At 38.2% G+C, this 16,631-nt stretch overlaps 1 protein-coding gene across 1 annotated transcript; it reads left to right on the top strand.

Moving 5' to 3' along the window:
- The first annotated feature begins 5,315 nt into the window (after positions 1-5,315).
- On the top strand, positions 5,316-14,543 carry LOC134528821 (uncharacterized). The gene is made up of 7 exons (XM_063362486.1): positions 5,316-5,365; positions 8,108-8,207; positions 9,716-9,803; positions 11,201-11,318; positions 12,401-12,466; positions 12,554-12,580; positions 14,244-14,543. Exons 1-7 carry the CDS (start codon positions 5,339-5,341, stop codon positions 14,445-14,447), a joined length of 630 nt encoding a protein of 209 aa, XP_063218556.1. The 5' UTR covers positions 5,316-5,338; the 3' UTR covers positions 14,448-14,543.
- Positions 14,544-16,631: the final 2,088 nt, after the last annotated feature.

The raw sequence follows: 16,631 nt of genomic DNA, 5'->3' as shown, positions 1-16,631 counted from the left end.
CAGATTTTCAAACGTATAATGCCATACCGAATATCGATGAAGATAACTGCAAGATCTACTTCCTGAAAAGAGATGGGACAGCTCAATATATAAAGTTACCTGTTGACTCTTACGAAATTGATGGCATTGCAAATTACATAAGGGAAAAGTTACCACAGGATGTATACTTTCAACTGCGTGGAAATCCAAACACTCAGAAAAGCATTCTAGCCTGCAGTGAAAATGTTGACTTTACGAAACCTGGGGCCATAGGTACGATGCTAGCATTTAAAACAAAGGTGTATGATGCAGGAAAAATATATGAATCTACGCGTGCAGTAAACACATTGCCCGTGAATGCCATACGAATAAACGGTAATTTGGCAATTTTAACATATGTCAATGGAAGTTTAAACAACATGCTACACGAGTTTTTGCCAATGGTCCCGCCAGGATATAAACTGGTTGAAGTGCCGCAAAGTTTAATTTACATTTCAGTCGTCGTGAAGAGCGTACACAAAGTCGTCGTCAGAATCGTTGACCAACGAGGATGCTTAGTTAGTTTTCAAAACGAAGAAATTTCACTTTGTCTACACTTGAAGCGATGGGAATAAAGTGTATGAAATCGAACAGTTATAAAAAAAATCGCACTGGCGTGAATATGAAAGGTTCTCTAACAGACGTCGGTGCATTTAAACCTGGCAGCGTAAAGTTTTTTCTTAGTACTGGAAAAGTACTAAATAAATATGGAATACTAAATTCTCAATGTGGAAGACCCGGTTATTTTTGATGGCAGCATAACGAAAATGGAACTGCACGATAAAGAAGAAGTTTGGCATTAAACACTACTCTACATTTAGTAATGTTAAAGCCTCCATTCTCGAAAGGTGTAACAGAACTTTGCACACCTTGATGTGGCGACAGTTCACGGCTAACGAAAATTACAAGTGGCTTGATATCTTGACAAAACAATTACACGGTGCATAGTACCACGAAATTGAAGCCTAAAGTTGTGAAGAATGATCACTTGCTTCTTACGGTGTGTCCAAACAAAAATAAAAAAAAATATCCACGAAAGCGTAAAGCTAACATCGGTGACATTGTGCGAATCTCCAAGCAGAAAGGTGTCTTCGAGAAAGGTTTCACTGCGAATTGGAGTCCAGAACTTTTCCATGTGATGCTTGTTCGTGAGTCGGAGCCTAGGACCTACTACCTCGAAGGTTTGGATCACTAGCCTATTTGTGGCGGCTTCTATGTTGAAGAGATTCAGCCTACGATGTATCCCAATATGTTCTTGGTGGAGAAGGTTCTCAAACGATGACATGGTTGAACCTACGTCAAGTGGTGGAGCTTCCCACCTCGCTTTAATTCGTGGGTAGCCTATGCTGAAATCTAGATGTGCTAAAGACTTTAGTAATGTGCTTGTTTTTTTGTAGTAGTTTAGAATTTATGTAATAAAATATTTGTTTAAAAGAACTTACGGTGTTTTATTTATTGAAACTGTCACTATTATGGTATTTTAAATTAAATTATCTTTTTTGGATCGAGCAAAGATCGAATCAATCAATTAATTAATAATTGATTTTTGGAATTTTTTTTCAGAATTTCTAGCAAATAATTAAAAATTTCCAAGATGGTGGTCAATGTTTGACATAATCGACTTACTGGAGGCTGGTAGTAGAGGAATTGAAGCTTCTACAAGACTTTCCACCATATTTATTGAAATTAATATTTTTTTACATAAAAATTAATTTTTTGCATCGATCAAGTATCGAACCAAAGACAGAAATCGATTGAATCAATCAGTGAATTAATAAGTGCAATTTTTTAAATTAATTTTGAAAATTTTCCCGAATTTATAGTTAAATAATTACGTATTTCCAAGATGGCAGCCAAATTTCAAGATGGTGGGTACCACAGTAATAAATGATTAGTGGATAAAGATTAAATTAACATGGCCGCAGTACACTCTAACAGCCGAAAACAAGATGGCGGACATGACGTCATACTATCTGGCGATATGTACCTTGGCTTTAGTGGTGGAAGGTCAGTCTACCGGTGGCTTCCGTGGAGGAAGGATCCTTTGCCATTATTATTTTAGCTGATTCGATCCGAGGACTTTGAGCTGCATGATAGATATAAGTTTTTTTTTTAATTTTTTTAAAATTAATTAATCAATTTTTTTATTAACTTTCAAATTTTTCCCAAAATTTTCTGATAATAATTACGGATTTTCAGAATAGTGGCCATAACGAAATTACAATGTTGACATCAGAATTAAAAATGGCGGATGTGACATTCAAAATGGAGGAATCTAAGATGGCAGCCTGTGTCAAGGTCAAATGTCAATGTTAATTGTCAAGGTCAAGATCAAAAGTCAATGTCAAGGTCATCCAAGATGGCCTCCGTGATGTCACAATCCAAGATGGTGGACATAATCCAATATCCTCACCCAGAACCCAGTCCCCGGAGGTACCAATATATACGACTTTTTTTCCCTTTGTAAGACCTTTTATCAAATCATAAGTTAGCCCTATCTGATTATGTTAATATAACATGAATTTCACATAAACGGTAACTGACTTGTGTTGTCATAGAATTATTTGATTACTAGCAGAGAGTCAGTTAAACCAGTTAATGTTTGGTGAATCACAGATGGCAATTTAAAGCTAGGCTTGACATTACCTCAAATCTTTTTTAGAAAAATTTAAGATTTATATGTGAATCACAGAGGCCAAGGTCTCACTGTAAGGTTTTCGTGAGTAAATGTTGTCAATTTATTTTTTACCCTTTGTGATAATTTTATATTAGGTATCGTTTAGTTCCACAGAGAGCCCTTAGATCACATGTAAAGCTTGTGTTTATTTTAGTTCCCAGAGTTTATCTCTGAGTCGATAGCTTGAAAATCTCAGCTACTTTGAAAGTAGGAGTTGACTTGGCAGCGTAGTCTTGCTTTACTGAATAAATTATTGTTTTACAAGCACTTTTGAAATTCCAATAGACAAAACACAATAAAAAATGTTTGTCTTCGTAAGGATTTCAGTTATAAGGGGTTGTCCATTAATCACGTGATGTTTTTTTAGGAAATTTTTAACCCCCCCTCCCCCCTAGTGATTTGTGGTGAGGTTTTAGACTTACCCCCCCCCCCCCCCCCCCCCAACAAATCACGTGTATTTTTTCGGTACAAAATATTTTTAAAAATTTCAGAATATTATCTTTAAATATAGGTATAATCTAATTTAATTCTGGAAAATTAAGCACAGCATGTATATTCGGCGCCAAAATCACAGTCTTACTGGCGACTGGCAAGCCGAGCCGGGCGGGGATATTGTTGCCTGGCTACGGCGAGTCAAGGTCACGCGTTGCTTTTCGGTTTAGTAGAAATCGCGTGAAAAAATAAATACACGTGATATCTCTCTATACCCCTCCTCCCCCCTTGTGATATTTCGTGATTTTTTCGAAACACCCCCCCCCCCCCCCCCCCTTTTTCGAGCCTCACGTGATTAATGGACGATCCCTAACTGTATATATTTTAAAGGGTGTTTAAATAAATTCACCCATTTACAATTTACAATTTTACTATGGTGATAGAATGGTTGAGTTTTTGGCCATTTAATTTTCTTTTTAAACATTCACAATTTTTCTGTCATCCAATCATTCATCTTCTATCAGAGTTCTTAGGATTTAAGAAGTAACAAATTTAAATTCAAACTTACCGATATCGTAGTTATTTTTATACATAGGTCTCTAAAATGAGCATTTTGGCTTGATACTGCTTAGGAAAGTGTCAAAATTAACTTTATAAGCCGATTATTTTGGCTATGCCGTAAGTTTGGGTATGCAATGATAGTATTTTAACTTAGAAACAAATTACCCCCCAATAATTTTACCAGCTTATTGAATACATATTAATTGATTTACTGTATATAAAAAATTACCTAAAAATATTCTCACATTACTTTTAATTTTGCCACTCTTTCATGATAAAAAAAAATTAACATGGAAATCATATTTCGTTGCCATCACTGTATTACATTGAAATACACTTCAAATACATTCATAAACACATTCATACTCAACCTTGGAAACAGGATATATTACTTTCTGCTCTCACTTAGAATTAAATCCACTTCCCCATGATCACGAAGTGGGTTAGTGCTTACGATAGGGCACATCAACACACTCACCAGAGAGCACAGACTAAACTCATCACCTAGGTGGGCTTGCATTCCTGTAAGGGCACCTCAAAACAATCGCCAGTGAGCACAGACTTCACTCATCACCAAGTGGGCTCGCATTCCTGATAGGGCACCTCAACGCACTCGCCAGAGAGCGGAGACTTTACTTGTACTACTGCTTGGTGCGTAACTTTCCTCCACGTGTAAAAAATCGTTACAATGAATTGTGCACCTCTAAATAAAGGTATGCTCCACCTGGATTTCTAAAGCATGTTACCAAGTGTTTACTGCGAACAGTGAATAATACGTAGTACGCATTTCATGACACCAAAACACACTCTTTACTGTACATACCTAATCCAAACAAATCAAAAAATATTTCCATGTCAAATACGTGGAAGTGACATTTTTAGAAAAAAAACGCACGTTGTGTTTTTGCGGGTGCATTTATTTTGGAAAGCTTAAAATGGAAGTAAATCTATTAAAGTATCAACTATCATAAAAATTGCAATAATACTTTAAGACCTATAGGTAGTCTCACGTTTGAATAAAATATTCTGGGAGACATGTTCATTATGTGCTTGCCGGCAACATGAAACTAAAATACTGCTAAAAATACAGACCTTTTATTTGGCAATAGTTGTTCTAAAATGTGCTGTTCAGCCCGACACATTGGACATTAGTGGGAACCAAACAAAAACATTAAACTTATGGATTCAAGGAAAGGGGATCTGAAAAATAAATTCGTTGATTTGAAAATTGTTCGGATTAAAATGAATGCCTCATCTTGTGGTAATTCACCGAAATCTTAATTTTGGATATGCAAATCTGTCTTCAAATGTTCTGATGGTTGATCTCAAGTGATCTCAACCACGATCCAGCTCTAGCTGCTGTTTTTTTTTTTTTTTTTTTTGAGGTCGAACAGAGCAGGGCGTTGGCAGGTGGTCGCGAAGCGGCGGGCGAGGGCCTTCGGGCGATAGCGAAAATCCTCCTTTTTCAGCCGTTGAGTTTTTCTCTGCGACGGACCGACGGGGGCCTGTCCAGCGAAGCGAGGCGGTGGATCTGTAGCAGTGGGACTCGGCGGGCAGGAGGGAGGGTAGCGAGGGGACAGCGTCCGTTCGATATAAAAGCGGTCCGAGCGGTCAGTTGGATCACAAACCGTGCTGTGCTCCGCTTCAACCATGAGACACGAGCAGGTGTTCATCTGGGTAAGTGGAGGCTTCGTCCAGTGGCACAGCCGCGCCACGTGTGAAGAGCCCTGGACACACATCCCTCGCTCACCAACAACTGAGTCGGCATTGCCGTTGGCTTGGTTTTGGCGCTCTCGCCGCACATTTCACATTGGGAGGCGCACTGCTTGGGTCAACATTTGTTTCGGCACCTTCCAGTTCAACTTCAATTAACTCCTCACACGCTGGCATCGCAACGTCTTCGGTATGACCACGCGTACAGAAGCTGCAGTTTTGAAAATAAATTAAGCGCATGGGTAGTTCTGGTCAGGGCAGCCCGGAGATTTAACAGAGCCTGGGTTCAATAACAGTGGATGGGCCAAGTTCTCATTTTACTGTCCGAACACGAAGTCCACGTAAAGAAACACACAAACTATTCACGTGTTAGTACGTCTTCATACTACTCGCACCACCCGCAAATAGTGAACACAGACTTTTTATAAGTGCAGGACTTGTCAGAGGTCGTCTGGCTGCCGGCAACATGAAACGTCTGAAGGACGAGCTGTAACGTCAGTGTTAGGCACAGCTTAGAAGTACCCGAATGCTTATTGAAGCAAGGAAAGTTCTGAGCACTTTGTGTTGTGTTTTTTTCATGGTTGCTCAGCAATACAAGCAAAATTCTGAGTCTGTTAATGTGTATAGCGTTCAATGATGTTCTTGCTGTGTTTAAACCAAAAGCCATTTGTAAATAATTCAAAAGAAATTTTGAAAAAAAAATAAAAAATCTCGCGTACCCCTTTTAAATCGGGCCTCAAGGCAAAGTGTATTAAACTGCTTCCCTCTCTGGTGAATATATAATTTTCCCTACACGAGACCTAGGTTATATTGGTTGCTCCTAGGTAAGTGTGTATAATTGATTTTACCGTAATAATAGCATACCTCGTGTAAACTTTTCTAAGGACATTGTGGTTGAGTGACCAGATGACTCTCCTCCCAAGGCCAACAGGGTTAAATTTCCGGGGGAATCTCTCAAATTGGAAGTAAGGCTGATGTTGCTGGGTTTTCTCGCTATAATCCCGTCTGCCCCGCCCTTTCGTTCCATCAATGCTCCTTATCTTGATTCTATCGCCCGAAAAAGTCTCTAATGACCTGGATGTCAAGGGACCAGTGTGCGCAGTGTTGCCAATGCAGTTGTTCATTTTTACCCTTATGCAAAATCCTGCGAAAGCCAAAATACCCGCTTTTACTCGTTCTTTAAAAATAAAAAAAACACCAGGCAAAATGTAATAAAGGATCAGTGAGTGAAACGAAAATTTTCTGGAGTTATAAATTTATCATTGCTTAATGTAAATAAAAGAGTGGATTATTATCTGTACACTCTTTTAGGACAACATATACTGATTTTAACAGTCCTTGAACTGAAATTTCTGCTTTGACAGTTGAATATACCTACTCATCATATAAACAAAACAAACAATTCTACTTGTGGCATTAGTCTAGCCAACCACGTGAAATTGTTTTGGTTAGTTTTATGAGAACTGAAAGCTGTCAAGATCCAAAAGTTAGTTCAAATAGCTTGAGGTTAAGTAGTTGAATTAAAGATATATATTTTTTAAATAAGTGATTACCACGTGTGCTTTCAAGCTATGCATACTGAACGAGGTTAGATCTGGAACACATACCTCCAGAGGTTAAAGTAGCAAATTTGTCCTTTGTTTCTAATTTTTTAAAAAAAGTGTTTTACTTGTGGTACAGAAATACCTTAATTTGAGCCGAAACTAGAGAACACTCGCCGTTTTCCCCGCCGAGGTTTAAAACACCCGTAGGCCTACTGCGGCGCATCGGCAACACTGCGTGTGCGCCAGGGTGTCCACAAGGAAAAAATATTTCGTACCAACTTAGGCGAGAAAAAAGTACTAGATTTGAAGAAAAAAAAGTACTAAATTATAATTTGTTACGGTTTTAACAATTTAGGAAGTTATTATGACATTGCAATGCTCTAACTTAAATATCACACCACACACACTCGTACATTCCATAGTTTTTTAAAAATAATTACGCTTAATAATAAAACATATTGGAGTTACTGTAATAATATTTTATTAAAGAAAAAAGTACTAGGTCTGAGCGTAAATGTACTTGACCACTAAAAAACTTATACAAGTACTAGATCTAGTAGGAAAGTATTGACTGTGGACACCCTGGTGTGCGCTCGGGAGCGGGGCCGGGCGAGGACTGAAGGTGGGTTTACGATTGAAAATTAAGAATTAAGACTTAAGACTTAGTCGTGTACTTACCATATGACTCTATGTAAACTAGTGGAATGGTTTATGATTGTCGTGTGTGAATTTTGACGGGTCGTGCGCGAACCATATGATGACTTAAGACTTAACAGAAATGGTTATATTTTATATTTTTCGTTAAGACTTAAGGGAAGCGACCAATCACAACAAACCGGAACCTTTCAACCGGAAGTTTATGTCTTATTATTGGACCGAGCGAGGCAGTATTTTGGGTTAGAATTCGTATATTTGTCGTTTGTAATCATCATCCATTTCGAAAAATAGATATCCCATTTGTCGATAACCTATTTCAAACCTGCTTCTCCGTTTCGAACAATGGCCGACCATGTGTTTTGTGCTGTGATTGGTTAGAATTGACGACTTCTAAGTCAATCATAAACTGGAAAATGTAGATTTGACTCAATCGTGTGCTGGATGTTAAGTTATAATTGTTAAGGAAATCAGTCGTAAAGCCAGCTTGACTGAGCTCTGCGCGCAGGTCGCGACCTGCTTGGCCGTGGCAGCGGTGCTGCCCGCGGCGGCGAAGCTGACCGAGGAGCGGACCGGCAAGCGGGTGGCCAAGCAGATACACCTCAAGCGTAAGTCAGCCGTCAACACGTCCTCCACTTGCATTCCTGTTTAACATGTGTGTGAATCCCAAGTTACATCCAAACAATTCTGCCAAATTATGATGGACATGGTGTTCCAGGAAAAAAAAATTCAGTACTCGCAAAATATGTAACACCTAACCTCGGTAATGAGCAAATTCGTGTGTTCTCGTGTTGAAAAATACACTCGGGCACGAAATTTACGGTAGAGTTCTTTGAAATAATGGCGAGCGTGAAAAAATATTCACGCGAGTTTCTTGACGCGAATCATACCTAGTTTCCGCGCCCGCCGCTAGAATTCGTTGCCGGAGCAGCAACGTCAACTTTTGGCTCATTTGATTAGTAGAAAGAAATTTTAAACTATATAATGTAATGGCTGCGATAAAAGCGAAAGATACTTGGACCTGATTTTCGACAAGGAATTTTATCAGCCCATCTTGTTCAAATTCATTAAACAGCCAATAATATAAAGTTTACCTTTGGTTTTGTGAACTTTGGTTCGCACCATCCGCCACAGATGGGTGCACCTTCGTTGTTACACATTTCTGTTCCGTGCGATTTCCGTTCCATTCTCGAAATTACTCCCACCAACCAAATGCCGTAAACCAAGAGCTAAGATGTTACACATCAAAAAAATATTCCTGTAGAATATATGTATAAATCTAAAGTTCTAGCCATATTTTCTCCCAAATTACGATGGACATGATGTTACAGAAAAAAAAACTTTGTACACCCCCAGAAAAAATCATTTGACACCCCTCAGCACCGTGTTCTTAAATGCTCAATATTTTACATACAATATATATTACAATGAAATAATTTGGCAAATAATTTTCTTGTAAAATGTACAAGAATTATTGAAAAACTTCTTGATCGCGATGAGAGTAAAATTTCAAGACCGAATTTTAATGCAATGTTTTCGTGAAACATTGTTGTGAAACGTTTCTGACACGAAAAGGACAGAGAATAGGAACTTGTTTCTAATCATTTAGAAATATGGCATTTCAGTATTTTAAGTAGTTTTCCATTAGTTAACATTTTAATGTTTTGGTTAGGTAAGTGACATTAGAAATACTATAGGTTTGTGTAAACGCTCGGTTAGGTTAGGTTTGCTGATTTCAAAATATTGTGTAGAACGTTTAAACAGTTGCTTACGTAGGTTTGATATTTTAGTTAGCATAAAGTTTAGTGTAAATATCGAGGAAATAAATTCAAATTTTTAAATATACCTAATTATTTCATTTTTATTCTATGATACTTTCCTTAAATCCTATTAATACTAGATTTTTTATATTTTATTTTTTACAATATTGTCTTCTCTGTATCTATTTTTTTTTCTCTGTCGTTCTACCCCTTACGATGTACTCACGAGTCGGGGCTTGAATTGCCACGTGTCACGTGTGCTGAGTTGGTACTCCCCTGTGCAGTCGCATGGTGGCGCACCAACGCCCTAGGTTGGCGCGCGTGACTTGTTATGTGGCGCTGTTCGCTTGTTTCAGCCGCCCTGGTCGACTCCGCCAGCGACCACAAGGCGGCGGAGACCGGCTTCGGCGGAGCGGAGCTCGGAGGCCACGGCAAATATTTCCAGTAAGAAACTCTGTCAACCTGAGACTCATTTCCAACTGCAGTGCTCTGTGGGCATTTTTGTGCAGGCTCACGTTCTCACAAAATAAATTGTTTACTCAGAGCAACTAACTTAGAAAGTTACATTAAACTGTTATTGTTATGTTTTATACCTTTAAATCGTAAATTGATTTAAAGTATTTGAATGTCCTTAATGGAAGTATGATTATTTAAAGTTTTATGTCCCGTTCCAGGTCATTATTTTATATTTACGTTCCACGTGGTTAAAATTGCTGACTTTTTGAGTGGCTGAACATTCACAAAATGAAAAATATGTACATCGAATATTTTTTTGGATAATAAGCTGGCAAAGTTGCATTTTTAAAGTTATTTGTCACTATGAATAAGGAGAATGAAATGGAAAAATAAAAATATGAACTTTTTAGGGTTTAAGTCAATTTTACTGGCCACTGTGTGATATGGTTTAGTTTCTTTCGGGGAAAAAAAAAAATTTTAATTTTTACTTTGTCTTGTAAAATACTCAGAATTTTTTGATTTAAAAAAGATAAATTAAATTTTCTGAAAGGAATTTAAACCACACCAGCATCGCCTTTAAACTCAAAGAAATTCAGTTATTTATTCAATTTGGTTCTCACACGAAAATGTCAAAAATTCAACTTGTCCATTTCAAATACATATATGAAACGATGACCTGGAACGGATCTATCACAACGGCGACTTGAGTGTCTCGCAAGTGTGACAGTGTTATGGATCGACGTGTAGGGACGTCTACTTGCAGATAACAGGGCCTCTGCAGATGGAATTTGGCCATGTGTGTGAGAATCCTCACGAGTGGGAGCAGCGCTTTGAGCGCAAGGACCTGGAGAACAACCGCCACCAGGGACAGGTAGCCTCGCACGTTCATCCCGGGACTTGAATCGCATCCACTTTTTAACTCTTGTTCTTTTCAGTTTTCCAGCCCGCGGGTGGTGTCTTGACTGCAACTTGCTATAACTGTCGGCTGGAATCTTCCTGCTGCTTTCTAATGCATCTTTCCCCAACGGAACAACTACTTATCTGATAGAAACTTCAGTTTTCGTGAGAGTTACCTCCTTGAAGCAAATACCTTAACAGATATATTATGAAATTATTTTACGTGCTGCTAGTACATTTGCGCAGTACGACGGAACTAATATTCAACACGAGTTAACAACCAATATAAAATATTGTTTTGCATTGTCAAACAGTTTAAAACGGAGATTGACATGGAAAGCTGAAGTTTCATAGAGAACTGACTTTCGCTAACTCTGTTAAGTGTTTCCTTCTTCCCATCAACAACAAAATTCTTTTTTTTTTCCCTACGATTTCCTCTTAACACATTTCCACCACGCTGTCGCTTACTTGCTGGGGTGCACGTGTAGGTACCAGCATAACCCCGAACACGACCACTATGAGTTCGGCTACCGCAGGGGTAACGACCATCACTTCCAGGAGCGGTACGAGAAGGCCGCGCCCCACCAAGGACACTTCAAGACCAAAGTAAGGCTGTCGCACTCTTGAACCTGCTTAGCTGTTCTCTGCTGGCTTAGTTTCCACTCAGATGTTGCTAAAGCATGCTCTCGGCTATAAGGTAGCATGGAACATTCTCGTTTAACTCTGGCTTATGTTAACAAAAGAGTAACTTATAAAATTACTAATAGTTCAGCTTTTTTCCTCACTTCTGCCGAAAGAGATATAATTAAAGATATATACAGTTTGTCCTTAAAGTCAATGTGCACTTTCGGCCAGTCACAGGAAAGCAACAAAACAAGATAGATAGAAATGTGAAATCTTCGTCAAATAAAGGAGAGTTTACCTTTTATTTGCCAAAGATATGATGTTTCGTTGCTTTCCTGTGACCGGTCGAAAGTGCACCATGACTTTACGGACTCACAGTTCCTTCCCTATACTTTAAAAACTCTACATTTTAAAAGGGTGTCATACGTGTGAAAATGCCTGCATTTTTAATTATTATGATTGTTTGTTCGCTAGTACAGAACAACATACGCACTTTAATGGGGGAAATAACAATGGGTGATGAGAGCACAGGAGAAACACAGAGTTTCTGTATCATTATTTTTCAAGTTGCTTAGCTTTTGGTTTGTAGCCGTGTCGTTGGCAAATAATTCACCAACGTTTCGGTCGACATTGCAGTCGCCATCATCAGGGAGCAGAAAATGCCCGCACAAAGATAAGGGGAGGTTGGGGAATAAAGCTGCTAGTAACTCACCAGACAGGGAAGTTGGCTTCTATTTTCTGAAGCGTAGCACGTCCGGATCTGAAGATCGCGAAAACGCGGGAGGCGCGGACGTTTCCATCATTTAAAAAAAAAAATTATTTAAAAGAATTAACTACTACGCTGTCTACTGTACATACGGAACTAAACTACTTAAATGTCGACCGAAATGTTGGTGAATTATTTGCCAAGGACACGGCTACAACCCAGAAGCCAAGCTACTTCAGACAATGGCCGTGAAAGCCTGCGAACATGATTATTCTCCAAGTAGTTTGCCTGAACACGCCCGAAGTCTCGACTGGAGCAGTTGTGCTGGTGTGTGATGGAGGGAATGTTTGTTCGCCAGGCTCGCTGGGGGGACAAGCACGGAGGGTACGGCGAGCACTACTGGGACTACAACCATGCTGGCCATGTAAGAGCTTTGTCTATCTTCCTCTTTGCTTTCGAGACGCTAGCGGGCTCGTGCTGGATAATGAGTATTTTCTGTTGCTTGTTCCAGGGTGATGACCACGGTGAAGATGGCGATGTAAGTAAACTACACATGTGACCAATTTTAGGTTATGTATAGCGTTGGACGAACATTTGCGGCAGTCGTACGTGTCGTAATATGTAGACGAATATTTCTGTTCGCTTTTACTTGTCAATAGCATTATTATATTTTCGAAATTATTCTTACAAATAACATTATGTTTGCTTTGTTCCCCGTATCATGTGCTTTATTACATCGTCTTCACTTCTTAAGCAGGATGCAAAATACTAAATTTTTGTTTATCAAAACGCTATGCATGTTCACAATAATTATTCCAACCTCGTTTTCATTTATTGAGCTACAACTGTTTATTTTCGTAGAGCTTTAAATGATGGTGCATTTACTCCGTCGTGATAACACTCGACTCACATTTCACAGAACTCGTGTTCGGTTCTTGATTCAGCCATCTTGATATCGGCTAAGCCGCTGCAGGCAGAAGCTGAAATGGTTGATGGCCGAGTGTTCCGTGAACTGTGAAGCTACGTGTGTTTGGACACCGTGGCGACAGCAGGCGGGAAGCTGAGTGCGCAAAAAAATATTAACAGTTACAGTAACAGTAGTTCGTGCGCACCAGATTTCACCGCCATGTTTTCGAACCTTTTTGATTCACAATAGAATAGCGCATAGGACGATCGCGTTCATGGGAGAGAAGACTGCGCGTAGGAGGGAAATAAATATAATTTTTATTTCTGTTACGGACTCCATTTTGGCGGGATTAAAGAACTATTTACGGCAAAAAAAAAGTCGATATATTACAATGCTTATGAGTAATTTATGCTTTAAACAAATTTAATGTTGTTACTTATAAAACATTACTAGCAATAAATGTAAATAAAAACTGTTTCATGGTTAGAATGGTCAGCTAAAAATATTACGTAACCAAAATTCATATGTTGAAAAATTGTGTTCAATAATCACAGGTGAGATTTCACGGGATAAACATTCGGTATATAATATAGTTGTTTACTAAAAATACCAACAGATGTCGGATACATCGCAAGTTTACATTGTTTGGAGTGGACAGTAAGGTTTTCGCACAGGTCGTGTGCTTTGCACTACACGCCACACCCGAGATTAACTAGATCACTTGCTTGCATCACACTATCAAGCCTATAACAGCTCAGACATCGCGACACCACATTACGCCAGTTAGCCGATCTAACTGGTGGGGCGCTTCCATCCCCGCCGACGACACGAAAAGCGTAACTTTACTAGCATTAGACTACAAACCAGCGCTCAAACAGGCCCGTGTGCCATGCTCGTTGATCCAAGTGATGCCACCAGAAGTGTGGGGTGAACCTGATTTACAATGCACTAAGCGCATGGCCCCCACATTCGATTACGGGCCCTGGACCCAGGATCAAAGACCGCCCCCCCCCCCCAACCTTAACCACCCAATTTGACAGTAACGTGCTACATTATAATTTCATGGTTATTTATTACCTGCACTCTATTTAGAATGTTATTTAACCTTAAAATACAGGGTATAATTATGGTTACTATTTTATAAGTCCAAAAAAGCTATATTTATAAAATTATTTTACTTTAAAATAACCACAGCGAGTACACTGGAGCCAGGGGTCCAGCCGGGCCATGACTGAGCCACTAGCGATGGAGCGGCGACCCGGGCTTGACAGGACGCGGTGTTGCCGGTTCGCAGGGTGGCTACAGCGAGCACGTGCCCAGCTACCAGCCGCAGCAGCACAAGGTGACGGCGAAGCGCGACTCGCAGCAGCTGCAGGCGGGAGAGCAGCGCCTCAAGCGGCAGCCGCCGCAAGCGCCGCGACTGGTGTTCGACGTGGCGAGCGGGCAGGTGGTGGACGAGACCACGGGCCAGGCCTACACGCTGCAGCCCGTGCAGTAGCCGCCCAGTGATGGCTTACCTAGCTTTTTGTACTTTTATAACCAATGTCTTTATAATACGCATTCATTTTGTTACAAATAAACTTTTTGAAACATACTGACGTGTCATATTTCTGAGATATAATGCCCAAAAATATTTCCTGCAACATGAAACAAAGAATAATTTTTAAAATAATTTGTGTACAATTTTCAGTGGCTTCTTACAGGAAAAGTAACGGAATTTTTTACTGAAACACACAAATTTATTCTAGTAATTGGAACATTTCCTGACTGGGATACTAATTACGTAGAAGTGCAGATACAATATATTATGGCCAAAAGAAAGCATTAATCAGGACCGTGACCAATTCCTGAAATATCTAAAAATAAATATAATAATTTAAAAGTCTTCAAACAGTTCGAATTTACATTGACAATTCAAAAACATAGGTAACCTATTAGCCAATTCAAGGCGCTCAGCTTTTGCACTTGGTAGTCAACCAAGTAAGTATCAAATATTAAAAATGGGAGTTCCTCTTCAGATTTTTAAGTCATTTTTAATGTTCAAGAAACACAAATTATGATTTATATATTTCAGTGATGTTTATGTTCCATGTAACTTTCAAAAAACGTTTTTAAAATTATTTATTTATTCACAGTTTTCGAGAGCTCTAAATGCCTTGAAAAGTTAGTGAGAGCATTTTGAAGGTTCCGCACAAAAACTTATTACCGTAATTATATTTTTTCCTTCATAAGAATGGTAAAATAAACCAAATAGATTTGCATCATTCTACAAGTACCTATTAGTAAAATCAATATTATATTCATATCGGTACCATACACTATAGCCAGAGTTAATCTTAAATTTAAGAATAAATAAATAAGAAATCAATAAAATGGTTTCCTCAGTGCGAAACTGCACTTGATTATTTTTATCTCAAACGGCATACGAGCTGACTGATAAGAAAACGTTAGGTTAGTGTTGATAGTAGTGATAATTGGACAACAATTAACCCAAAATAATGTCAAACCTTCATATCCGGAAGAAAAAACTAACCCTTTCCACATGCATATATACTTCAATAGTTGCCAACAACACCCATCATATCAAAAATCAACTTGAAAGTGCGTTGTTTGTGACCGTGAAGGTGCTATTTCTAATGGCTTGATTCATCTAAAAAAATAAATGGTTTCAAGTCATGATAATGACAGCTGTTTTAATTATATACAAAAACACAGTTATAACACTTAAAATTTAATATATATATATATATATATATATATATATATATATAAAACAGCACATGAATTTACTTAAAATTTGTAATTTTATTAAAATGTTCCGCAACTATTTAGTCACATGTAACTTACTAATTAATGGAATTCGTTCTTGATTTATTTGACTTCAAGTGTTAGGCACGCTTGTAAAAAACGCAAAAATGATCTGTCAGATATTCTTATGGCAGATATTATTAAGCCTATGTTAAATTGTTATTTTGTTCCGTAGTTATAATAGAAACACACAACAATTTATTTTTATTTTAGGCATTGGTATCTGTTCTTATTTTAAATCTCCATACACAAAATATTAGTACTACTTAATATACTTCACTTTTTTATTTGTATAAATATTTTAGGTATTGTGCCAAATTCATCGAAAAGTTTCATGTTTGATCAAAATTATTATATACTTATTAGCCGTTTTAATTTGGTTCCAAATAATAATGTCTTAAATAACTCTGGAAATGTATATGTGTATCAAATATAAAAATATAATACTACCAAAATTTTCATGTCCCTTCAACAGTTCATCCATAGAGTAATTTTAAAATTTAAATTTTTACCTAAATTTTAATGAGTGGTTGTTTTCAAACTTAAAAATAAACTATTAGTCTGTATATTGATAATCAGTGCCCAAGTCAAAAACTGCTTAATTATCACACATTATTTTCCGTTTATTGACTGCAAGTATTATGAAACAAGCGTTTGTTCAAAACGCAAGGCAAGGAATGGCTTAAGGCGAGAACTCCAAGAAAATATTCCGTGAAGACGATATCAAAAAGCAAGATAGCAATGTATTGTGCACAATGGTGTCATGAAACAACAACAAAAATTCTCCCTTGGATGGATCCTGCTAATGACGTTGGGCAATAAAGTTCCAGTGGTTAGTGATTCAAAGTATTGTGATTCCAGTAGATGTAACACT

Source organism: Bacillus rossius, chromosome 2, assembly GCF_032445375.1.
Source record: "Bacillus rossius redtenbacheri isolate Brsri chromosome 2, Brsri_v3, whole genome shotgun sequence".
NCBI lineage: Eukaryota > Metazoa > Arthropoda > Insecta > Phasmatodea > Bacillidae > Bacillus > Bacillus rossius.
This window is presented reverse-complemented; position numbering and strand designations above follow the sequence as displayed.

Coding starts and splice junctions, on each gene's coding strand:
- LOC134528821 (XM_063362486.1), top strand. CDS start 5,339: ATGAGACACGAGCAGGTGTTCATCTGG. Junction 9,804..11,200: donor GGCCACGGCAAATATTTCCA/GTAAGAAACTCT, acceptor GTGCACGTGTAG/GTACCAGCATAACCCCGAAC. Junction 11,319..12,400: donor AAGGACACTTCAAGACCAAA/GTAAGGCTGTCG, acceptor TTTGTTCGCCAG/GCTCGCTGGGGGGACAAGCA.